This window comes from Colias philodice, chromosome 16 (genome assembly GCF_061535455.1).
Source record: "Colias philodice isolate Cphi_HAF_F1 chromosome 16, ilColPhil1 Martin Lab GWU primary, whole genome shotgun sequence".
In the NCBI taxonomy this organism is placed as follows: domain Eukaryota; kingdom Metazoa; phylum Arthropoda; class Insecta; order Lepidoptera; family Pieridae; genus Colias; species Colias philodice.
Genome location: NC_143101.1, coordinates 3992036 through 4018576, shown reverse-complemented (window position 1 = coordinate 4018576; position 26541 = coordinate 3992036). Strand labels below are relative to the sequence as shown.

Below are 26541 nucleotides of genomic sequence, written 5' to 3'. Positions count from 1 at the left end.
GATGTCTTTAGTTCATATTTCACGTCTCGAACTTTAATAAATTGACCACATATAAAACAAAATGCATCAGCATCGTATTTGCACTTTCGTGACGACATTTTAAGTTATTCTGGGCTTGTAAAATAACACCTGATGGTTGTTTATCACTCGGGTGCCATCTAGCGGCACATTGTAAATGTTAATAACCCACTCTCACCGCGTGGTCTTTTTAAAAATATTAAAATCAATTAAAATTTATGAAAAAATTGAAAAATGAGTATTATTATTATAACTATCACAAAAGCAAACTTTATATCGAAAAAAGGTATTTTCTTTTCGTTTTTGTGCATAACTAACTGGAAAATAATAGTATAAACTTTAGGACAAAGAACGAAAATTTTTTTGTCGAGTCGTGAATTATTCAACCATTTGTACCAAGCTAACTTTTGCACAGGTAACCATCGTCGTGCAGCCATTTACGAAAATCGCCATGCCATACTTTTCGGACGATTCCAAATGGTCACCATACCGCCGAAAATCTGCAAAATTTTTTTATTTCGCCTATCTTTTTGTACCAGTATTGCATTTGGCTTTTTGGAGAGTATTTGATAAAATGTGACCATTATTATATTTGCCATACTTCTAGTAGGGGGAAAAAGTGCTGTCATACTTGAAAAATAAATTTATTATTAATTTATATAAGTGAAGATTTCCAACACCTAGATCTTTGAAATTTTGTATTTATATTCGTCGATCCTCAAACTTACAGGAAAAATAAGTGCCATACTGTTACAAATCGTTTGACTTTCGCTATTTTCCGACGAGTTCGACTAACGCCCACGCGACTAAGCCGCCGGTACCAGCGTTCACACCATCATTTTTCTTTTTGTCATTGCGTACTAAGAACCCTGTAGAACCGCCATCCTGTTACAAATGACTCGAAATTTTGTGTCAGTATCTCCCGGTCTAATACTCTTCTCGAAGATTTTACGATGCCTGCTATAATTTAGTAACCAAATCATATATCAAAAATTTTCCCGATTGACATGTACCATAACAAAAATACATACATATTATATCTATACTTAATATTATAAAGCTGAAGAGTTTGTTTGTTTGTTTGTTTGAACGCGCTAATCTCAGGAACTATTGGTCCAATTTGAAAAATTCTTTCAGTGTAAGATAACGAATTTATCGAATATTATATGCTATAATATATCATCACCACAGATCATCACCCTAAGACCAACAGGGAACAGGAGCGGAACAATGCGGGTGAAACTGTGAGGCACAGTTAGTCACTTATAACATTAATCTACGGTCTATTATGTAGTTCTACAACTGCTATAAATATCAATTTGTTGCGTTGTTTTCATGATAAAAATAACACGTAGACACTTATAGATTGTAACGTACAGTTCACAACAACAATACCTTTATACATTTAAAACAAATGAAAAAGAACTAAAAGTATATAAATATACTTATGTGTGGCACTACTCAGTTCTCAACAATTGACAGCGAACGGATATTTCCCAAGAGATCCCCTTCATGTTATTCTTCCGTTGACACACTGGTAATTTTCTTATTCGGGAAGTATCTATAAATCTATTTCCTTTGTTAATGTGTTAACTAAGTCCATATATAATTTTAATACATACATATTTAGCTTTACTATTGTTCTATTTATATCTTCCCTTTATTAATATTAAATTATCCTAGTTTTTAATTACGTAACTTTATTAGTAAGACATTAGTGGTACATTTTCATAACATCGTTTTATTAGCAACTTTTAATGTGTACGTTAGTATTTTAATGTGTAAAATATTTACAAAATATTATTATATATTATTTTTTACCAAATATTAACATTTTTATATATATAAAAAAAAATGTTGAGTGGTTTTATGAAACCACGGTAAAAGTGAAACTGTTCGAACGGTTCCGAACACTGCTTTATACCTACTCGGCAGCCGACCGTCACGCGACATGCGCTACACAGACCAAAAAGTTTGAGACGATGTAATAAAAGTTTCACTTTAATATTTTAAAGCCAAAAGATATGTACACCCCTCACCGATTTTATTACGGTTAATCAACTCTACAAATATTCATGGCCATATATTTTACCGTTTTATCTAACCTTCAATAGTAATAAACATTTATTTTATCTTAGTGTATAAGTAACTTTATCTAGATGATAATGAATGAATGAATAATAATAAGCTACTTCGTTTAATACCTCCATAATCGTAATTATGGAAAAAACTGAAATGCTGTTGTTGCTAGGTGTAAACCAATGAAATTCAATTAAAAATTCATATAATATATAAATTTTATGTAATATCCTTATAATTTTTTACACATATAACTTATAAAAAAGGCTTTACATATCTGCAATTGAATTATTTAATTAGGAAGGAACAAAAAGCGGCAGACTTCTTACTTTTTTGTTTGGAATGCTACTTCACGAACACTATTCTTTTATAGTTATTTACATAATGGTTATTTATAAAATTTGACACACGGAATAGCTTTCGTCGAGAAAGCACTTTATAGTTCATCAGTTTTTAGTGTAGAGACAAATCTGAAATCACAAAGGTGTAAATTATAGTGTAGTGATAATTTTAGTTTAAACAAGGTCGCATTGATAAGGTTGAAACTATGAATGTCGATTATTATGTTTTGTCTAGTTAATAATAAAAATAGAAATAGAGGAGGTTTGATTGATGAGAACTTTCGATTTTTAGCCGTGATCGAAATAATTTGTAGAAAATAGCCTCCCAAAGTGAATTAATTCAGGTATTCAAAGTCTTGCCTATGATTAATTTCGTTTGAAGGTAGAAAAAAAAATGAATTGGAAATTAAATAGCACGCCCGGGACCAAGACTTACTAAAACAGAAGTGTATTATTACTTACTAGAGGTCCGCCCCGGCTTCGCCCGTGGTACATATTTCGCAATAAAAGGTAGCCTCTCGGGTATCAAAATATCTCCATACCAAATTTCATTCAAATTGGTTCAGTAGTTTAGGCGTGATTGAGTAACAGACAGACAGACAGAGTTACTTTCGCATTTATAATATTAGTATGGATTAGATCATCAATAATAATATTCGATTATCACCAAATACAATGAAAGTACTGCATTAATCATTCAAACAAAAGAGGTCGAGACTCGAGACCCGGTTAAGGTTATGTTAACTTATGGAAAAAATATAAACGTAGTTATATATAGATTATAGATAACTTTAAGGACTCCTTGGATCACACGAATTGCTTCTAATACCATACATTACTAAATAAATAGTAAATAAGTATACCTACCTACTTACGTAAAAAAATAACTTCGCCTATACAAGATTCAGTGCGTACCTAGTACCTACTACGTTATACAGTTATAGCCTGTGGTTTATCACTAATTAAATCTATTTTCTTGTCAAATTTAAAAATAATCAGAATTGATCTTAATAAAATTGTACCTAGTCCCTTCGTTTTTATTTATTATTGAAAAATAAATAATAGTTAATTCTCATTTACTTACTTACCTCTTTCCTGACAAATTTTCTTTTCAATAAAGCACAATTCCATCGAGTATGTTTTATTATTGTCTGATATCAATATTTCTTATTGTTCAAACAAAATGATTATGGTACCTATATAGGTAGAATACATTTTATATTCAATTTTATTATACTGTGACATGACTGTGACCGATCGTGACGACTCGTCAAGGGTAATGGAGATTATTTCTTTTTTATTATTTCTATATGCATAATGAACGTAAACGACTTATAGTTATAGTATAGTTTACTATAAGTTGTATATTTATTATTAAACTGTGCTATAAGTACGTTATCTACTGTAGTTATACTATTGCACCTCATGGTAGGCTTTTTAGTTCCGCTACGGCACACTAGGGGCGCTGTACGAAATTTTATACAAACCGCTTACTACAATCGCTAGCGACGAGTATCGTGTGCGTAAACTCATGGTAGAGCTACTTATTATTGTAACTGGAAAATTCATTATCACTTGTTATATACATTCGTTTTTCAATTTGTTTTACAAATTATCCCTAGGTTCTTAATACAAATAATATTTTGCACAATATAAATCAAATACGTTATAATGTAAATTGGATAACGTATTTGATTTATCTAACCTGGCAAGCAATATATAAGTGTTCATATTTCGTTATCTGGTAATTTTGGTAAATAATGAGAAAACAAAGTTATGTATTATGAAATCAAGTCAAGTGACCCAGTACATATTATTATAAAATTATAATATGGGACATGATTTGAAATAGGATTAAATTTCGTCATCGATAGAGCTGTCTCTACATTATAGTGGACATAATATCAGGAGTTGGAATTCTAGTCCCCAAATAATTTCTTTAATGTTATATAAGTTTATTAAAACGATTGATTCTATAAAATCGATTAACAACACCTAATTATTTATTATCGTTTAAGTACCATATTTATTGCATCTTCTTGTAAACGAGTTTTCGCACGATAAAATATGTGAAAAACATCCGGACTTATTTGTCCTATTTATTTGTCATTCCCAAATTCCTATGACAAATAAATAGGACATAGGACATAGACAGGACAAATATCCTTATTATAACAAGAACGGAGAACGAACCTACGATTCACACAGCTGCCTCAACAGATATTCACTTACCATAGCTCTATGTAATCGATATAAAATATAATAATATATGTATAACTCTCAATGATTTCTGAGTCGTTCCAAATAAACACGCTTTCATCATATAACTGACACTCACTACGAGCCAATAAATTATAAAAGAGATACAATATATTTATAAAGAATCTAAATATAATACAATTATACAAATCTTTATACAAAGTCAGTGGAAATTGCCACTAGTGATTGGTTGTATCACTTTATTTATATTGGAGAATGCAAGCATGTGATTTTCTTGCCAGTGGATTCATAACCTATGCCAACTGATACAATTTGCTGTGTTGATACGTCATGTTATCTATAAGTAAGGTCATGATTTGAGGAAGGATTGGAGGTTAACAATCCGGAACTTAATTTAAGAAACTTTTAATAACTTACCTTCGTCTTACAGAATACAGATAAACAATATTGAAGCAGTGGTTGAAAATTATTCAGTTTCAAAAACTTTGAAAAATGGTAATATGGAGTAGAGATAAACTGTGAAAATTGGTTGTAGAGATTGAAAATTAAATATATATTTTTAAATACTAAGCGTTAAAGCATGGTTATTGGTTTTAATGACTCTATCAAGGTGTATAAGATAGATTACGGTAAAACTGCGTAACGAGTTAACGAAAGGAGTTTTTCAGAAGAAGGCCAGTATTGTGATAATGCCCAATCATGCACAATTTATGGCAATGAGCTGGCCCCCTTATTTAGTATACCTACTCACCTACTAAGTATTCATATTCACACAATATCTGCACCTTAGGTTCTAAGTATGTTCTAAGTACCTAGTTGTAATATCTATCTAGTGTTATAATATCTCTGTCTCTGTTGAATTTGTAAGGTTCAACAGTAATTTTGATTTCTATTATATATATAATTTTTATTCTATATACCTATTAACTATGATAAACAAATATTGCGTAGCAGTGCAATTAGATACAACAAACTTTAACACTTGGGGAATCGCGCCAAGTTAAGCGAAATCAATGAATAAATGGTTTTAGGTCGCACAATTCTCACAGTCAATATTTCAGTGCTAAAAAAGTAAATGAGCATAATAATTATAATAAAAAACATGTAAACAATTCAAGGTCGTTATTATAGTACACAGTAATTTGTGCAATAAAAACTATAAGTGTTTTAAAACTATAAATAGTGTGGTTACTGTAAAAATATGCGATGAGTGTTCAGACTCCATGTCCATATTTTTTAAACACTACTAACATTTTTTTAATAGGTAATTTCATACACCTATTGTTAAGCATAATTTAGTAAAATATAATAGAAGTATAGTATAGTAATAATGTTGTAGAAACCTGCTACATTACAAGGTTACACGTTTCCCATATTTAAGTAGACTTTTGGATTTTTTTAAATTATGATTTTAATTTATGCATCGTTTGTATGTAATTAGGTAGGTACTAGGTACTTATACATATAATGTAAATTTTTGTGTAATTATATAACATTACAAGAGTCCTTAATAGAAAAAGATATGTTTTTATTTTTGTTATATTTCAGCAGAATAAATGCAATTGTTAGGTCTTCAAAGCTTAACATGGCATAATATAGGTATTATTTTCATTTCCTTCTGTTATTAATACAAAACATTACCTACATTATTTCTATTTAATCATTGCTTTGAAAGGAGAAAATCAACTAGATACATATATGTAGATGTTAACAATTAATATTTCCATACGATACAGAATAAAATACGCTATTTAAAATCGTGCTAACCACTCTTCAAAGCAATAAAATAGATTTATTACTGTAGAAAAACAACTAAGTACTTTCATCATGAAATATGCATACCAAATGCCTACCAAGATTCTAATGAATGATTTTTTGGCACTGCGGTAGCACTGTCAAACAGCATAGGTATTATGTATTATAGTTTGTGTGTATGTGTGCGTTTGGGCATGTTTGCTAACTAATTAGTTTATAGAGAGCTCTCTCTTTTTAATATGCTAACTACTAACACAGTTGACAGATATATACTACGTACATACAGTTAGGAAACTAAGCCCCTGCGATGAAATTATGACGTATAGCTATAGGGCTGTTACCTTTTTGATATTTAACCGACTTCAAAAATAAAGGAGGAGGTTATCAATTCGGCCTGTATATTTCTGTTTGCTTTTTTTTCACAGTCGATTTTGTGGTAATTTTGGGATTAAAACTCGTTAAAATACAAAAATGGTGTAGCCTAAATATGAATTTACAAGAAGAAACAATCCGAATTAATACACCTTGTAAAAGTAAATACGTTTTTATCAGTGCTATATTTCGAAATCTTGTTTTGTTATGGACGCCGAAGGTTATATTTTAATGTACCTAAATATGTATTTTTATGGTTCACAGTTCACACTAACATACAGAACATACAGAAATAAGTAGCTTTGATACCATAATGTTTTATCAAAACTATGCATAGGTATTTATTAATTCTTAATTCTTATATCACTTACGTACGAGCCTACCGTGTACACGTATGTTCCTGTTTTAAGGAATTCATTAACCTGCGAAGGTTAATGCTAAACAGTAATTATATATTTATTATTCCTCTGCACCAACGATTTTAAACATTGCTAATGAGACCATTGCCTTGTTCGATTAACCGTTGTATTTAGAAATACTAAATTTCATTTTATCCTTTTTTCTGCGCGGCTAATTTTAAAATATATGTCCTTTATTAGTGACGGTTGTTCGAAAAACATATAAACAACTAGCAATGTTTGAAATGGCCTTAATTCATGTAGAACTATAAAAGTAAGTTGTTCTGGGATTTCTTCAGTTAATTAAATACATAGAGCATGACCACACGATCAACATGGCGTTGTTATGCTTCAAAAATCATTCTAGAAGTTATAGCTCATATCAAGCGTTATGATATGAAAATGTCGCCGTCATATTGTAAAAACTGGTTTATTAAAATCTAACTCGCGATATTGTAAACGATTGAAAAATTGTGATCCATAACATTTTCAATTTAACGTTTTAGTTACTTAGATTTTGTTTGACTATAATATATTCGGGGTACTTATTACCCGTGTTATGTTCTACCATGAATCTACTTTCATACTTTGCCCAAACGTCTGTCAAACGTTTCGGTAGACGGAGCTCCGCTTCGCAGACACCGATTAGAGTCGAAGGTCTCCTAGTCGAATAATTTAGCCTCCTAATCTAATATCGAATACCAATTTCAGAATTTATCGGTTTAATAACGCTAGATATTAATATACCGAAAAACAATGCATTAAATTGCAAGCAAATGTTATGGATCATATTAATGTAATCTATTTTTTTAAATAAGTCCACCAATAGTCAAGTTATAAACAATTCATACCCATACCACAGGTGTTAGAGCGTAGAGGTATGAATGGATCGCGTCAGTTCAACGTCATCTATTTTAGATTATACGTGTCATTGAACGGTGGGTGCAGAGGATTTGCCAAATGCCGCCATTGCATCTGCCAAGTGACGTTGAGTGCAGATACTTTGTTTGCATAACAATGTTGTGGTCAAGCATCTGTTTCATAATATCACGTTGTTGATTGTTGATTGTTTGGGAATGTTCCTATATCGTTTAATTGAACGTTTATAGATGACCTGGTTGCCGCCGGTTAGTGACCCTGAGTATTCCGTCAGGTGGTGAGGATATAACCCAATATAACACATATGTTTTGTTAGAATATAATGTGTTGATTATACTACGACATAAGAAATATCTCTCTCAACCCAAGATAACTTTGGTCTAGAGTCTAGACGATAACTTGGATAATTATTATAATATACTTACATTGTATATAAAGCTACGTTCTCCACGTCATGGTTATTAATTTTAATTTTCAATAAAACAAACAGGTAGTTACGAATCCAAACACATTTTATATCACAGAAAAGATAATATTCATAAACTCATTATGACGATTACCTATCAAAAATACATAACTGTAAAAAACACATTTTTAAGAATGCAAAGATGATTAGCAAATAGCAACTTAGAAACATTATTTATCTCATAAAATTTTTAAAAGAAAGGCGAGGCAATTTATTTTTAATGGCATATCATAATTGAGCCACTGAATAATTTTTAAATCACCAAATTGAGACTTTACTACATTATTTTTTTTATAACTATAAAGCTGAAGAATTTATTTGTGTGTTTGAATGGTAATCTGGGCCGATGTTAAAAATATTTCACACAAATTATTTAAATGTGACGCATGTGATAATAATATGTACATACCACAACGTGCTTCGCGTTAGAGTATAATATATAATATTCTATGCCACAACCGAAGTCGGGATGGACCACCAATAAAATAGACAATACTATTTTATTATTTTTATGTCGAAATACACAGTTCACACTACAGGTTACCAATTTACGAGATTTTTTTAAGATATTGCATAGCTTCTATCGCGGGCCTTGAGCGCGGGGACCGAATCGAGAAATTCCGTAACGATAAAAACTCACGCTCCTCACTCCGACGGACACGGAGGTGTGGCTTGAAGGCATGCTATGCAATAGCTTTACCGCGGCAGTCCTCGAGTGCCATACGTCTTTTAACTTTTTTTTCTAAATATTGTGGCCCAATATTTTAATTAATCATAGAATTATCTACTATTAAAATCAGTGATACATTGAATTATAATACATATAATATGAATATAAATGTGAAATGGTACTGTGAAAATATAGCCTTGACGTGTAGTTGTACCTAGTTGTTTGTTTACTACAGTCGAGAAATGTACATACTCGTAAATATATCAACTAAGTATGTCTCAGGCCATATGTATTGTTTTGTAGGACATACTTACTACAGAACGATTATTAAAAAGACAATCTTTAAAGCATATTGAGTAGCAAAAATTTCTGAATTCGATGAACTGCCGATAAAGTGCCGAGCGTTTATAAACGGCGAAATTCTACAATTTGCCTACGACATATTTTACAAAGTATGACCACGTAAGTATGAGTTATGACACATGTATTTAATCTAAACCGATTTCAAAAAATGAGAATCTCCATGATGACTTGTAAAATATTCTATATTATATCTCTGTTATAACAGTTACCCCAGATTAATTATTTTTAAATAAGTAGGTAATAGACTACAAGCCCGCATAGGACAAAAATATGGGTCAAATGAACCACCATGGGACATATCTAGAACGATAGCAGAGCAAAAAATAATAAGATTCATCACTATGCCGTCACTTATAAGCTGTCCAACTGAGTGCAGATGAGAATTGAAAAGTACAGGTAGACTCGGTAAATTTTGGTCATATATTTTTGTACGGCATTCTTAACCATCGATAGATCCATTAAAAATAATAAGAAACCGCTCAGTGCCGTACAAAAATGTTGGTCCACCAAGTCGGAATTTTTATTTAATTTCCGAGAGTTACCGGGGGTAAATTTGGTCATTTGACCATGTACGGCATCTGTGTCATACTATTGCTATACTACTTTTAATCCATTATTCCGCAACGCCGTACAAAAATCATGGGGACAAGGGGAAAAAATCGAGAGTTGTAATCCCCTCTCTTTCCCCACTCCAGGGGGTCATTTGACACAACACGAAATAAATTTATTTTTAAACTATTTTATGCATAGATACTATTTTTTCATGTGCCGTACATTTTCGTTGGTTCAAAGGGGAAAAATCTGAAAAAGAAAAAAATCCATATAACGAAATGTTTGCTTTATATTTTTATAATAAAATATAAATATACATTAATATTAAGAAGCTCGAGGTGGTTAATTATCACCTTGGAAAGTCGGAGTCAGGTGGAATGGACTCCGTTAAATTGATGAACTAATAAAAAAACTATGAACGAAAAGATGTGAATTATATGCAATCAGTCCATGAATACAGGTAAAGTCACTAGCAAATGCTAGTAATATATACATATTCAAAATGTACAAGTAAAGCGCTTTCAAATGATACCAAACACTGCATATTTATCTTAACTTTATTTTTTTACTCTGTATGTTTTGTCCGCTAGAGGGCGCCACATTAGATTTTGTGAAACCCCATATAGCCTTTAGCTAGCTGGTCGTTGGTTATCCAGTGAACAATTCAGACGCCTCTAATGATATGTCATTTGTCGAATTCTGATAAGTAGTTTAGAAGTTACGAGGGAATAGATGAACATACATACATGACCTGTAAACAACCATAACCCTCCTTTTGCTTTGCCGTAGTTGGGTAAAAATATGTTAATGCCGTACTGTATCAAATGGCCATAAAGCACTCTTAAAATTATAGCTTTCGTCGCTTTCATCAGCCTAAAAGATGTGGTCTACACAAAAATGTACGGCATCGTTTTTTCCTAATTTATCTATGTTAATACTATTTAAAACAACGGATAAAGTGTAGAAAACTATTATATTTCATTAATCTACGATGTTTAAACTTTAACAAAATTTCTGGTTTTACATTTCTCTATAACTTTTTTTAGAACGGTTTCTTTTGAACGGCAATACTATACAACAATTGAATTTTACAATATCATGTTAAAAAAAAAGTTCCCGTACAGGGTCAAATGACCTTACAGCTCTTTATATCAAGAATTCGATGAAATTAAGATGATTATTGGTATACATTTAAAAGAACAATTATTTTTTGACGGCATTGCTTTTAATAGTACTTTTGAGTGCTAGATAATGTTTTGGAACCGAAGCCGTACTTAGTCAAATGACCCCCTGGAGTGGGGAAAGAGAGGGGATTGCATCTCTCGATTTTTCCCCTTGTCCCCATGATTTTTGTACGGCGTTGCGGAATAATGGATTAAAAGCAGTATAGCAATAGTATGACACAGATGCCGTACATGGTCAAATGACCAAATTTACCCCCGGTAACTCTCGGAAATTAAATAAAAATTCCGACTTGTTGGACCACCATTTTTGTACGGCACTGAGCGGTTTCTTATTATTTTTAATGGATCTATCGATGGTTAAGAATGCCGTACAAAAATATATGACCAAAATTTACCGAGTCTACCTGTACTTTTCAATTCTCATCTGCACTCAGTTGGACAGCTTACAAGTGACGGCATAGTGATGAATCTTATTATTTTTTGCTCTGCTATCGTTCTAGATATGTCCCCTGGTGGTTCATTTGACCCATATTTTTGTCCTATGCGGGCTTGTAGTCTATAAGTATATAAGGAACAACGTGTCAAGATGCTATAGAACAAAATTGAAAAAAAAAACAATGATAGTGCAATTAATCGTAGGTACAACAGCAATCCTAATCAAATTGTAGAGTGGCAAAACAGTCAATTTGGCATTAATTTGACCATATCTAAATAATAATTAATCTAATCACGTTTATATATACTGACACGTGATTATAAAGTAAACTATTATCAGTGCTTATTTAATCTGCATTACTTTTTTAATTTTGATAAAAAAAATCGCAATAAGCATGTATTATGTAGATATACTCTAGTCGATAAACTTAAAAAAGAAAAGAATAACTCTGCGAGTGAAATTTGATATATATGACACTGATTTCATAATGATACAATGTAAAAATTAAAAACTAATGACATACGGTTTACTTACTGACTATTAAGGGCCGATTTTTCAATGCCCAGATAAACAGCTAGATAGACTTTATTCTTCAGTTAACAAAATATTCAATTTTTCAATAGACGAATAGGACTTATCTATCGAATAACTACGTTATTTGAGGAATAAATCTATTTGCCGCTCCAACGGCCAGATAGCGCGCTATTCGACGGTTAGGCGTTTGAGTTGACAACTGACGCGTCAAATTTGGGATATTTTCGTATGTCATATCATAGAGCGTAGAATTATTAACAATGAAACCTCTTTCTATATAATTATTATCAATTAAAATCATATTGAAATTGATGTTTTTGATAGTACTGATGACCATGCCATTGAAAATTTGCCGAACGCTGCCTATAAGTATGTAGTTTCTATCGTAAAATATATAAATTGAAACACAAATTTAACCAAACTCTTTACTCGAATCAAAACAACAATCAACAATCATAGAAGACAAGAGCAATACAAGACAAACTAAAATGCACTCCTGACGTGAGTCATAATGACGGTTGTTGACAAATTGCAAGAGTTGACTCTATCCCGCTCTAACCTGACTAATTTAATATTTTTGTTTCGCCACTCCGAGAGCAGAGCTGCCAATATGGAAATATTTGGTCAGATAGTTATTCATCAAATAAATCACGATTGAAAAATAGGCGAGCCGTTATGAGTTAGATAAATAATTGAATAAATCTATTCGAGGGGTAGTTATTAGACTATTTATCTCGCGATTGAAAAATCGGCCCTTATAGTTACAAATTAACTATTTCTAATCTGTGCTAATAAAACTTCTATAAAAATCTCGGAGCAATTATCAAGCCTTGTTAATTGCTCCGAGATAAAAATATAAAATAATTTGTTTAAATAAAAACTATCGGCAACCTTACCAACCAACCTATTTATAAGGAATCAACATTTTTTTTTCATATTTTGGTAGGTATTATTTATCAATTGTTATCTTTGTTATCAGGATACGCCCAAATTTTTGTTACACAATAAAATACTTTCAGTTGTTAAACAGTGTTTAAAGATAGATAATAATATTGAAAAGATAAGATATACTTTAATGTTATGTTATCTATCTGAAACTTAGCTGATTTCCCCTTTAATAATTAACAATAGCAATAGTTTTATTAGTAATTAGGTAGTAGCATACATTTTTATATTTTTAACGTGAAGAAATTCTGTAGAATACCGGCTACTTTGGGAGCTATGTCATACTCCTGTCTCCTAACCTCACGGTGGCCTTTTTCAGTGTAAGTAGGGGATCTCGGAATCTCCGGTGAGAAAGGTCATGTACACGCTCTCCATTCTCATTCGTTGGTGCAATTCAAACATTCATGATAAGCCTCTGTCTTTTGGCCTAAATGTTATTTTCATACAGGTAGGTAGTCCCTATTCCCTACTACAATGCAATGAATCCTGCCTCAATACTTTCAAGCACTGAACTTCCATAACTCTGTTTACCAATAAATTACGTAAATCGTAAATCATAACAGATGGATTCGTCATGCAAATAGATTCTGGATGTGTTCCAGTGTGCATTTATAAGCTATATCTATGCACATAAAATATATTCTATGTTATAATTATTATTTTCGCATAACTTGCTTACCTACTCGTATGCATTGAGTATTTGTATCGATATTATTTAGACAAGAGGTACATAATGGAAAACTGGAGGTAGGTATATTAGATGGTAAATACTAGTGTCCGACCGAACTTTCGGTTTCGGCCAAAATCGGCCGAAACTTTTGCCGAAACCGAAACTTATTGCACGCCTCATAAGCGAAGCGTTGAGGTGGGTACTACTGTCACTTCGCGCAAAACATCTGATTTTTCAAACTTAAAATGTCTTTATGTATCATACATTGCACTTGTAAGATAATACATACACACACATATTAAGAAAAAACACTATTTTTAACATTCATGATATTTTTGATGTCATTTTTGTTATTTAAACTAGTTAAAAAACAGTTTAAAAAAGTTCTGTCTTGGACGTCCGTGTGTCTGTATGTGCGGAGGATTTTCTTGTTAACACGATAGCGACCGAAATACTTTACTAATCGAGTCTTTTTTTTTCTCTTACGCTTGAGTATGCTCAGGAATCCCTTTCATTTTTCAGGGTCTGATTCGATGTGGTTTAATTGTTATTAAATAAACAAAAATAATAATTAATAAATAATTATTAAAAAAAATTATGAGGTGTGCACTTTTGGATTTTCCAAATTATTTCGCAAGTTCAGTGAACTTATTACTTAGTTCACACACGTTCACGCTCGCCTAACTTCGTTTTCCTCGGCAACGCTTTGACGGACGCTGTCAAAGCGTTGGTTGACCCACGCTGGTGGAAACAATTTTTGATTATCTATGTTGAGATTGGAACTGGGTGTAATTTAGTAATTAATAATTATTATTTTTATATAAGAGGTACCTAAAAGAGACTGATTATTCTTCTAAGTACAAATACCAATCCAAAGTATTAAAGACTCTTTAATAAAGAGAAAGATCTCAAAATACCAAAACTTAGTATTTAAAGTAACAGTAACAATTACTGATTTGATTTAGATGACTGATTTTACTGAGAACTTAATTTGAAAAAATAATTAAAATTAAAATTGTTATCATTAATATTTTAAAAATATTTTTTTTTTATTTTATATTAAATAAATGATTACAACAAATTTTATATACTGTGTTTTCATTTCATGCCCTAATTAAGGCAAAATAATAGGTAAAATGCACCAAAGTTCAGTATTTTTAGAAATTTCATACTTGACCACGTGAGTTTCGGTTTCGGTTTCGGTTTCGGCCGAAACTGAAGCCACGGCCGAACATTCGGTTTCGGTTTCGGTTTCGGCCTGGAAACCAGTTTCGGTCGGACACTAGTAAATACGCTTTCTATTTAGAAAAAATATGAATTAAATCAAATTAATTTTATATTTTTGATGACATGTTATCGATGGACATTGGCGAAGTCCCATTATTGGGTGGGCCATAAACAAAGAAGTAAAAGAAGATATTATGTTATCGTGATTTGCACTCACCTCAAAGAAGGTATCTGGCATCTGCATAATAAACCTAAGTGCATGAATAGTTGAATTCTGGATGACGGGTTAAATGCAATAATACTATATAATACTTAACAAGTGATTGATTAATCAAATATAAATGCTATTATTGTGCCATTATTATCAAACCCGTTTATTTTAATGCGATACCTTCACGATACCGATACCTACTATGCGTAGTGCGTACCAACTAAGAATAGGACCGCGCTTGCTGCCAACTTCACACGAAAACTCTCAAATTAGTACTGCCAGCAAAAAAATGTGCGAAAAAGAATTTTCATATAATTATTTTGTATTGTTCATGATTATATTTAATTATTGTATAATCGTTATATTCATTAAAAAATACTATTTATTGAATTTCACTGATGGATTATGGATAAATTAATTATACAGGTATGGAAACAGTATTCATAAAAAGTTAACATTTTCATAGTTAATGCGGAGATAGCAGTGACAGCGACAGCAATGAAGATTCAGAATACGACGACGATGACGCTGTGTTAAGTGGTGTAAAGGAAATATTATCCGATTGATAAAAACTGAAATAATATAATATATGTTTTTTTATATACGTGCTTTTATTATCAAATCCTACTCATTCATAATAAATTTGGCGTGAAATGTATTAGAAATACCAACAAAGCGTACATTAAATATTTAAACTGAATATAATTTCTTTATTGATTTTTTTGCACACCATACGCTTTGGTAATGAAGTTAGCGCGTATTACTGAACAATATGGCGTCTTGACAGTCCTATTCTTATTTGGCACGCATAGTACTCACAATAACACGACGCGACGTGATTCACAATTTTCCGAATTACCCGCCATCCGAAATTCCCCTACCTATGTATTGGCACCAAGATTGGCACCTTTATTTTGCTAAGTAGGTTCACTACTATTCATCACGTAGAATAATATTCTGCAAAATATTATGTTTTTGTTTGGGAAATATAGATACGCACAGATATAAGTTTATAGGTATTGTGAGAAAAACGTATAAAATCCGAATAAAATATTTTTATTAGGCTGAAATTATAATTTAAAAAATCCATTTCGCAATAATTGCGTTAAAATGGATAAGGATAATATTTTAATATATTAAACGGTATGCAAATTATTTTTTTAAATACTAATTTCGAGTGACTAGTGCCATCTGTTGTGCCATCAAACTAAGGTTTACAATAGATGGCGTTATATCAAATGATGTCTCATAAAATTTGAATGTCAAGCTGACAGCTAAAGCTGTCAAGGCTGTCAGAAGATCTATAGTTGTCATTTGTCAGTTCTGAGTTGAACTTCGGAGTTTGTCTATTTTGTTAAACTTTTTCGTGGTTATAATAAATATTCTTCTTTATAAACAACAATACCGTAACAATATCCAATCAGTATTGTGCAAGTGTTCAAATATGGGACTATGTGACGAAGGTAAGCAAAGATTCTGGTTTTATACTAGGTACGTCATTGGAAATACGTAAACAAGTCAATTATCTCGACACAATTAGAGTTATGCACTTCCTTCACGCGATATTAACTTGTGGAGGATTTTAATATAATGTCACTATATGTATTACATAGATATAATTACTCGATACTGGCTAGTAATCATAATAATTTCAAGTACTGGCTGGAAATTACCTTAAAAGACGATAACTAGTATAGGATCGCAATATGTTTATTTAACACCTAATGGTCCTCTGCTGGGCAGTATTGCGGAACTACCTACCGAACGAGTTTGACCTCAAATTAGTTTACAAATGCTTAACATGTTTATGTGTTAAGTGGTTTTTATTTATTGTTTATTATGAAAACTAGTTTTGCGCATAAACATAGGAGTCGTAATATATCGTGCCTACAATCTCATGAATGTTACCTTGAAGAAAACCTTTTAATTACATTAAATCTTATTTTATTGACCTTATCTTGATAATTTTTAAGGCCATAGTATTCATAAAAAAGCCTACCTGTTGTTGTAGTGTGCAACCCGTGTTGCCCATACAATTTTCACCAAAAGATTAATTTTTATAAATGCAAAACAATGCAAAGCAATGCAGAATGTAGGTATATGGGCTGATGATGATGAATTTTAAAATGTTCCCTGAGATTATTTACGAACTAGTTTTTTAGAAAAAAAATGTTGCACTTGATAAAAGGTTTACTTGTGTCTGTTTATTCGAAACTGATAAGAATTAAGAATGTAAATAGGAACACCTATCTGGACAGACTATACTTATTTTCTACACCTACTAGAAAAAATTTGTTTCTGTGTTATTTGAATAATGAATATTCTTTCTAGGGAAATGATAGTTAAGAATTTTATGTTTATTACTCACTAGAGTAAAAGTTAAATTAGGTAATTTTGAATGACTCCACATTTAAACTTAATTAATTTATAGGTACAACTAGCTTTCCGCCCGCGGCTTCGCCCGCTTTGTCTAAAACATAATAAATTATATACTAAAGCCTTCCTATTGAATCACTCTATCTATTAAAAAAAACCGCATCAATATCCGTTGCGCAGTTTTAAAGATTTAAGCATACATAGGGGCATAGGGACAGAGAAAGCGACTTTGTTTTATATACTATGTCGTGATAAGAAATAACTAAATTACTGCAGTTACTTACAATTGCTATTTCTATGTAATTGTTTATTTGTATCCAGATATAAACAATAATTATCAATCATGTGTAAAATTTGTTTTCAAGTTATACTACCAATATCAATCTGTAATAGACTAATTAGACAATAATTATTGTTGACATTCATTAGTACATGAGTCATTATTATGATGTGTAAACATTTATGTTATCAATATGAAAAAAAGTCAAAGGGGCTTCTAAATTCAAAAAGTTATAAATGTTCAATAGATTTTACTACCACTTAGAATATAATTGGTATAGTGGAGCCAATTTAATAGGCAACATTTGACGTCTATCAATTTTATCTTCATAGGGTGGTAACCTGCATAAAAACATCGATTAAAGTGAATTAATCGATACGGACTTGAAACATTTGTCAATCGAACTTGAAACACATGTCAATAATTTATGATAATTTTTATTCCCAAGTAATCAATGCATTCGATTCTAGATGTCTGATTTCGATTTTTAGAGTAACGTCTCTGGTATTTAAAAAGAAAAAAGGTTTATTGACACAAAATTGTAGCGACGTCAGTTCTTTAAATCAGAAATTGTTTATTATGTTTAGAATGGTTTATCAGTAAAATCAAATCCTAAAATTACTTATATCGGTCATTATTATAATAAATATGTAATCGTAATTGAAAAAAGTTAAGCAAATGTGCAGTTCTAACAAAACGAAATATCATGTTATTCTATGTTGTCGTTACTAGGTTACGTTGTTGAATTTTGTTGAACTGTCAAATGTTGCCTATTAAAATGGCTCTACTATAGTTAGCTTAATTTAAAGCACTGCAATTTTTCTCAAAAATGGAAGAAAATATTATAGTGTAGTCTTGTCCTCTCTAGTGGGGTATGGGATGTATCATGTAGGTGATCAGCCTTCTGTGTCCTGCCAGACCAAGACATTTTTTTTCTTTGTGGTTGTATGCCCATTGGTTAACTAAGGAGGCAGTCAAGACGATATTATACACATATTGAAATAGTTAATAATAATCATATCAGTTATTAGTTATGAGATAAAGAATATTCTCTTAAATCATATATACCTATATATGTATATATGATTGCAGCAGCAGAAGAGTTTGTTTTGTTTGTTTGAACGCGCTAATCTCGGGAACTACTGGTCCGTTTTGAAAAATTCTTTCGATGTTAGATAGCCCATTTATCAATGATATAGGCTAATGGCTATATATCATCTCGCTGAGACCAACATGAGAGGAGCACTGCGGGTAAAACCGCGGAGCACAGCTAGTAAGAAATAAACAGTACACAATATATGAAACTCAAACAAACACTACAACTCAAATAACTATAACCTAGTTTTGACCATACAAAACACAAGATGCATGCATTATTATGATGTATATTGATAGTCATGCAACATTGCTATTCTTAATGTACAATTGTAACATATAAAATTACATACTATAATCAATGGTTGTAATTGCTGTCACGGCTGCTGTTGAGGTACTTTAAGAAGCCAATTAGTATCAATTGTAGTGAAACTAGAATCGCCAATTGGTCGCCCTGCAGTGCAGCCACAACTTTGCACTCAATAAATTAACATAGAAATATAAATAGATGGGAAATGATGTACGACCTTGAACATAGAACAAAAATATATTAATAATAGAACCTTTTGATTTTGAAAATGTTGGTTAATAATATAATACATATGTATTAGGTAAATTAAGACATAAAGATAATATAAGTTATACTATGGAATGAAGTTGTGTCGAAAAAACCCCATGTTTCTATGTTAACTAGTTGATTGCTTACTTTTTAGTTTTTTTTTACCAAAATTATACAAGATCAGTCATTGAGTTTTAAATTTTAATAAGTATATTTTCTATTCAATTCATAATAAACTACAGATATAGGTAAATTTCGTTTTTAGAAAGTCTTTATCATAAAATTATGCAACATATCTACAACTATAATTAAAGGTTTTAAAATAGATTCTTTAATTTTTTTATTCTTGTTGTCAAACCTCTAAAAACCTATTGTATTGACATATGAGGCTACTGTATTAAAAAATGCCTACATTTAATAGCCCACGTCATATCACATATGTACTAGCAATAAGAAATGTAAAGAGAAATAATTTGGAAAATCCAAAAGTGCACGCCTCATAATTTTTTTTTAATAAATATTTATTAATTATTATTTTTGTTTATTTAATAACAATTAAACCACATCGAATCAGACCCTGAAAAATGAAAGGGTTCTATTCCTGAGCATACTCAAGCGTAAGAGAAAAAAAAAGACTCGATTAGTAAAGTATTTCGGTCGCTATCGTGTTAACAAGAAAAAGGATCCGCACATACAGACACACGGACGTCCAAGACAGAACTTTTTTAAACTGTTTTTTAACTAGTTTAAATAACAAAAATGACATCAAAAATATCATGAACGTTAAAAATAGTGTTTTTTCTTAATATGTGTGTGTATGTATTATCTTACAAGTGCAATGTATGATACATAAAGAGATTTTAAGTTTGAAAAATCAGATGTTTTGCGCGAAGTGACAGTAGTACCCACCTCAACGCTTCGCTTATGAGGCGTGCAAAACTGACGACATTCGAATCTATTCTAAATATATTTTTGGCGTTTTTTAGCATTGAATTAGGTATAACTTATTAGAAAACATTAATTTCTAACAAAAAAAAACGAAGCATTATTATTCAGATATAACAAAACGAATACCAGTTTTACCTCGCTATGATGTAATCAAATATAGACATTTCAAGAAATACACATTATGTATAACTTAATAGGGAATATGCATAAAATTTGAAATGGCCTAAATATTTTTTTCTCGAATAATTTTTTTTTTTTTTTTTTTGGACAATTTTCACACACGGCACTATCTGATCACATACTAAGCTTTCGCTTGTGTTATGGAAACCAGATAGCTGATAAACATACATATATAATTTTAAATAAATACTTATATAGATAATTAACACCCAGACACAGAGCAAATAAATATGTTCATCACACAAATATTTGCCCCGGGTGGGAATCGAACCCACGACCTCTGGCTTGGAAGGCAGGGCCACTACCAACCAAGCCAACCGGTCAGTCAATTATTATCGTAATATTATAATGAAAAGGATTTTTTTTTATTTACTTATTATTTAAACCCTTAAAATAATATTCAAAAAGTGCAAAATAAGGGAGCGAAATTCAAACTTCCAAAACGCGCCACCATAGGTCGAACGAAATGTGACGTCATCTGACACGACATTGTATTCATCACTCCACAGTAAACACTAAGAGCGTATACGCACTATGCGGGTAGCCGCATTGCGGGTAGCCGTCCGGCTGACCGCAAGCACAATTATGTACGTAATATTCATTTCTATGCGCACTGTGCGGTCTGCGGTAGCCGCATCGCAGTGCGCATAGAAATGAATATTACGTACATAATTGTGCTTGCGGTCAGCCGGACGGCTACCCGCAATGCGGCTACCCGCATAGTGCGTATACGCTCTAAGGCTAGCCGCACACACAAAATAATATTGACAATAAAGTACGTATTGTCAATATTATTGTGTGTGTGCGGCCTGTATTGCGGTATTGTTCAATATTATTGTGGATTATCCAGAAATTCAGATTTTGTCACGTCAATATAGGGGGGAGGCAGGGGTATTGACAATAATATTGACGTGTGCGGGCGCGCGGCAATATTTTAGTTGAGAAAAAGATTTCAAGGCAGGCGGATGTTCGTGTTTTTTGTTCAAAATGGAGGACGAAAACAGTATACAAAGCGAAAATAATGTTAATATTGTTGATGATAGCAGTCTCACGGAAAAACACTATTTGTCAGTGTTTATTAAAACATGGGAAACTTATCCAGAATTATGGAATACATCCTGCAAATCATATCGCGATACAGTTAAGAAAAATAATGCGCTTGATAAGTTGCTCGATATTTATAAAAAAATCAAACCAAATAGCACGAGAGAAGACGTAAAGAAAAAAATTAATTCCCTACGCACAAATTTTCGGAAAGCTTAAAGATTAAATTCAATTGAATTTTGAATTAAATTAATTTAATTTAATTAATTAAATTATAATTTAATTTAATTAATTAAATTATTATTTAAATTATTAATTTTTTTCTCATCCAGTCCTTAATCCATCGTTTCTTTCTTGATTGCTTTTTTTTAGATAGTAAAATTAATGCAATACTCAATGCAACGATTATTTTCTTTCTATTCATTATGTTAAACGTGCGCACGTAATCTAGCTGCGGAACGACCAGGAACGACTGAGTCAGATTGTACCATGAAAAATTGCCAATAATATTGCGTAGTGTGCGGGGACCATATATTGATGAAGATTTTTGACAATCTTGCATTGACAATATTATTTTGTGTGTGCGGCTAGCCTAAGGTAAACACCCACTGGACGTGTCATGTGATGTCACGCAAAGCGCGCGCAAAATGGCGGCGTTTGAACTGCTTAAATTTTTTAAAAGTTTTAAATTTCATTTTTAAAAATATCTAGAGTATTTTGAAGCCCATTAATATTTTTTTCTACGTTATAAAATAGTAAACTATTAATTTAAGACAAAAAAGAAAAACGTGAATATTCCCCATTGTTAAGGAAAATTGCCTCTATGAAAACAATTCATCTTAGAGCTATTACGCACTGTCGACCAGTCGCCGGCGACTGAGTCGCCGGCGACTGGACTTACTCCTGGACGACTGACGACTAAGTGCGCAAGCCCCTATTTAAACTACAGTAAGTCACAGTCGCCGGCGACTGAGTCGCCAGCGACTGGTCGACAGTGCGTAATAGCTCTTAGGGCCGATTTTTCAATGCTTGGATAAAACTTATCCGCCCAATAAAGTATAACACGATAATATTAAAATGTCACGTAAACTGTCAAATACGGGCAATTAGAATACGTTTTTAAAATGGTAGTTTTAAACATTTTTCGACGAATAAGTTTTATCCAAGCATTGAAAAATCGGCCATTATACGAATAGTACCTACCATGAAGCTGCAAATTCTTTGTCATTTCCTATAATGCATCCGCTTAAAGGAATTCTTCTAATAATAATTATTAATACTTAAATAGGAATTTTATTTAGTCATACAGTCATGTCTGTTGCCAAGGATTAAACCACAGAATACTTATAAGTACTAACGTACTTAAACCATTAATATCATATTATGATTTAACAAAATACGAATGCTTTAAGCTAAGTCTAGAGCTTTAGCGAATTTATCAAAATACAATCGATAAAAATTAGGTAGTACGTGGTTGTATCTGCTACCATAAAAGGTATAAATAATAATATAAACATAGTTAACAATATTTTACATAATATGCAATATAATAATTGTAGGTTTGGTTTGTCAATAATGAATTGCAATGCACCGATCAAAGTCCAATAGTTCATGATCGATTTTTCTAGAATTAAATGCAAGTCATGCTTATTAAATGGTTATCAATTTGTAAAAGGCGAATACAATGATTGTTTGCGAGTATAATTGGTTTTACCTAATATACATTGTTAAGTCTTAACTGCTAATTAAAATTCTGTATCTGTAAAAGTTAGTTATTATGAACATTACTTTGCTAATTAAAGCTTGCACTAAGAAAACTGTCTACCTGAAAATCATGCATATTTTTTGCAAACAATGTGATTAGATTATTTCCCCACTAGGTCATTGAATTGCTTGAAATTGCACTTCTGCTGAGCTAAACTATTAATAGACAATAGTTTACGACTGCAAAAATCATTTTCAGGAATTGATATCTTTCTTATTTAGAACTGGGGGCTTCCAGTAATGTGTTTGGCTTTAATAAACCTTCTGTTACAAGTTACAATATTAGTTCTGATTTCGAGCGAAGATTGTTTATTTTAGTTTGTACCTATAAAATGTTAGTGAAGTCTCGTGTCCCGTGTCTCGTGTGTTATATGGGGCATATGCATTATGCATCTATTTCACTGATCGATTTAACGGACAAGTATATGATCAGCCTTCTGGGTTCTGTATCCTCGGTTCTATGGTCACGTTTATTATCGGTAATATAAAAAATAGTTTTCACCCTTTGCATTTCCTTTTCAAGTCTTACAACTTTTCAATCTGTTTGTAATGGAAAATAAGTACCTAAATACGCTTCAACAGTCGAAGCTAGCAAAAACAAAAAACATGGTACCTGTGTTTGTGTTATATAATAGAATAGCAGTTTTCCTCGAATACGTCTGCCTATTCTTATTGTCAAGGCTGAGGTTAAAACGTCATACATACATACATAGGTACTTGAAAAATATAGTATACGTACAAAACAATGTGCTGTGTATTTATTTAGAAGCTACTTGTTCTCGACGATACTTTTTTGACCATATTCAGACTTCCAATTTCACTTGCTTTTATCATAATTCATTCAAAATTAATATTATTATAGTTATTCGATTGATTTTCGATGCCACAACATTTACACTTTTTCATTAAAATACCAACCAATTTAAACACACTCGGGTCTTTTTCGCTTAAAAGCTCTGTTAAAAACTAGATTAATATTTTCGCTATGAAAATTTAATAATGGACATATACTTTTCATTGAACAAGCAAATAACTGTGTATAAATGTAAAACATATCATAATATACCTACCTATCCAATCACCAATGGTAAAACAAGTTGCATAAATTCATATAATGTCGGTAACAAACTAAAAACGACTTCTAATAAAAGGTAAGACAACGATATGTTGGTATAAAAACATACCAGATTCACAACTTGTATTTTTAATTTATTACAAAATATAAAATGAAGGCTAATTTTTGTGGCAAAATGTTCACAAAAACTTCAGACGTATGGAGTTTTTCTGATGTTTATCACTATTTAATGCCTCTGGTTGACTCGTAGATTTTGTAAAAGATTATTCGTGTTTATTTTTTTCATTCAATGCCTTGCAATCAAAATTATGATTTCACTGCAGTAAGACATCGTCTATCAGTTTCTGTCCTGTCTCATTTGCAAAAATTTTGTATGTAAAGATATATTTAATCAAGTTTGTTTATATTTTTGTGGCAAAACAATATTAATTCTTAAAATGTAATAAAGAGATGGACAATGAATCAACATTTTCTACATAGTTTAATTCTTCACCGGCAATCACAATATTTCATCTTTAACTATTTAACTGTTAGGTGTTAACTGATAATCTAAAAGCCAAGTGCGAGTCGGACTGGCGCACGAAGGGTTCCGTACTATCATCTATAATGGAAAATCACGTTTGTTGTAGATATATTTAGCAAAATACGAAAAAAAAACACGTATATTGTATGGGGATCCACCTTAATATGTATATTGTTGTTAATTGTTATAACGGCAACGGAAACACTTTATTTGTGAAAATTTCAGCTTTCTAGCTATCACGGTTTATGAGATACAACCTGAAGACAGACAGATAGACACACAGCGTAGGCTTAGTAATACCCCAAAGGGTCCCGTTTGACCTTTTGGGTACGGATCCCTAATTACGCGATTCAAAATACAATGTTCAAATATTTATACTATACGAGTATAATATGTACCTATTTTAGTTGCTGATAGGTAGTTGACAATAAAACAAATATTTAAATTACAAATAAAAAATCGATGATATCATTGACTCTTGTTTTTTTTTATTTTTATATATTTGCACTTACAAACCTGTCTTCACACATATGCGTAAAATGACGAAGAAAAATAATAAGCTACCTAACAATAAAATTATTACCAATTATACCTCTGAGGTTAATATGTAAAATTATGAACGAAGATTTGATTTAATATGAACCTCGTTCGAAAAAATAGATATTTTGTGATGAAAATAAAATCCTAATTTGACCGTTATGTTTAAATGCAAAATGAAAATTAGATAAGAAAAATAATGGAAAATTTTTACTCCCATAAAGAATAAGGAGCACAACAGTAAGATATTAGTAATTTCGAATCTATAGATACTCTTATTCGATACTAGCTTTCCACCCGCAGCTTCGCCCGCGCAGTCAAAGAAAAACCCGCATAGTTCCCGTTCCCGTGGGATTTCCGGGATAAAACCTATCCTATTTCCCGGGATAAAAAGTAGCCTATGTCCTTTCTCGGGTATCAATCTCTATACCAAATTTCTTGCAAATTGGTTCAGTAGTTAAGGCGTGATTGAGTAACAGACAGACAGACAGAGTTACTTTCGCATTTATAATATTAGTATGAATATATTATGTTGTGATATCTACGAAAATTCCAAGATAGATATTATCTATCCTAAACCATAGAATTCGTCCTCAGTTTTTTATTTTAAATTGAAACTTTCAACTAATTATTCTATCACTAATAAATAATACAAGAATGAAGAAATTAGTTTCACCATACCAATAAAACATTTATTTCACATATTAATGTTACTTTTATTGAAATATCACATTATTACAAGTGCAGAGAAATATGCTACGTAGTTTATATGCCATACGCGTGCATGTTGCATATTGAGAGTTGTGAAAATATATGAGTAGGTTTGCAAATGATAAGGTC

General features: G+C 31.5%; 1 protein-coding gene and 1 long non-coding RNA gene across 3 annotated transcripts in view; one reads left to right on the top strand and one right to left on the bottom strand.

Annotated features, from left to right (window-relative positions):
• LOC149481581 (transcription factor HNF-4 homolog) overlaps positions 1-26541 on the top strand; it is a 50714-nt gene that overhangs the window by 8896 nt on the left and 15277 nt on the right. The window contains exon 1 of one of the 2 annotated variants that reach the window (XM_089705393.1): positions 16624-16783. The exons of the other annotated variant lie outside the window; for it this stretch is intronic. Coding sequence (XP_089561519.1) covers positions 16765-16783 — 19 coding nt within the window. The 5' untranslated portion in view covers positions 16624-16764. Of the gene's footprint in view, positions 1-16623; positions 16784-26541 lie in introns of those variants that run through there. 2 annotated transcript variants of the gene reach the window in all.
• Positions 646-25544, bottom strand: LOC149481582 (uncharacterized). Its single transcript, XR_016316872.1, has 2 exons — positions 25302-25544; positions 646-945 (listed from the first exon to the last, which is right to left on the bottom strand). It is a non-coding gene; the product is annotated as an uncharacterized LOC149481582 (long non-coding RNA).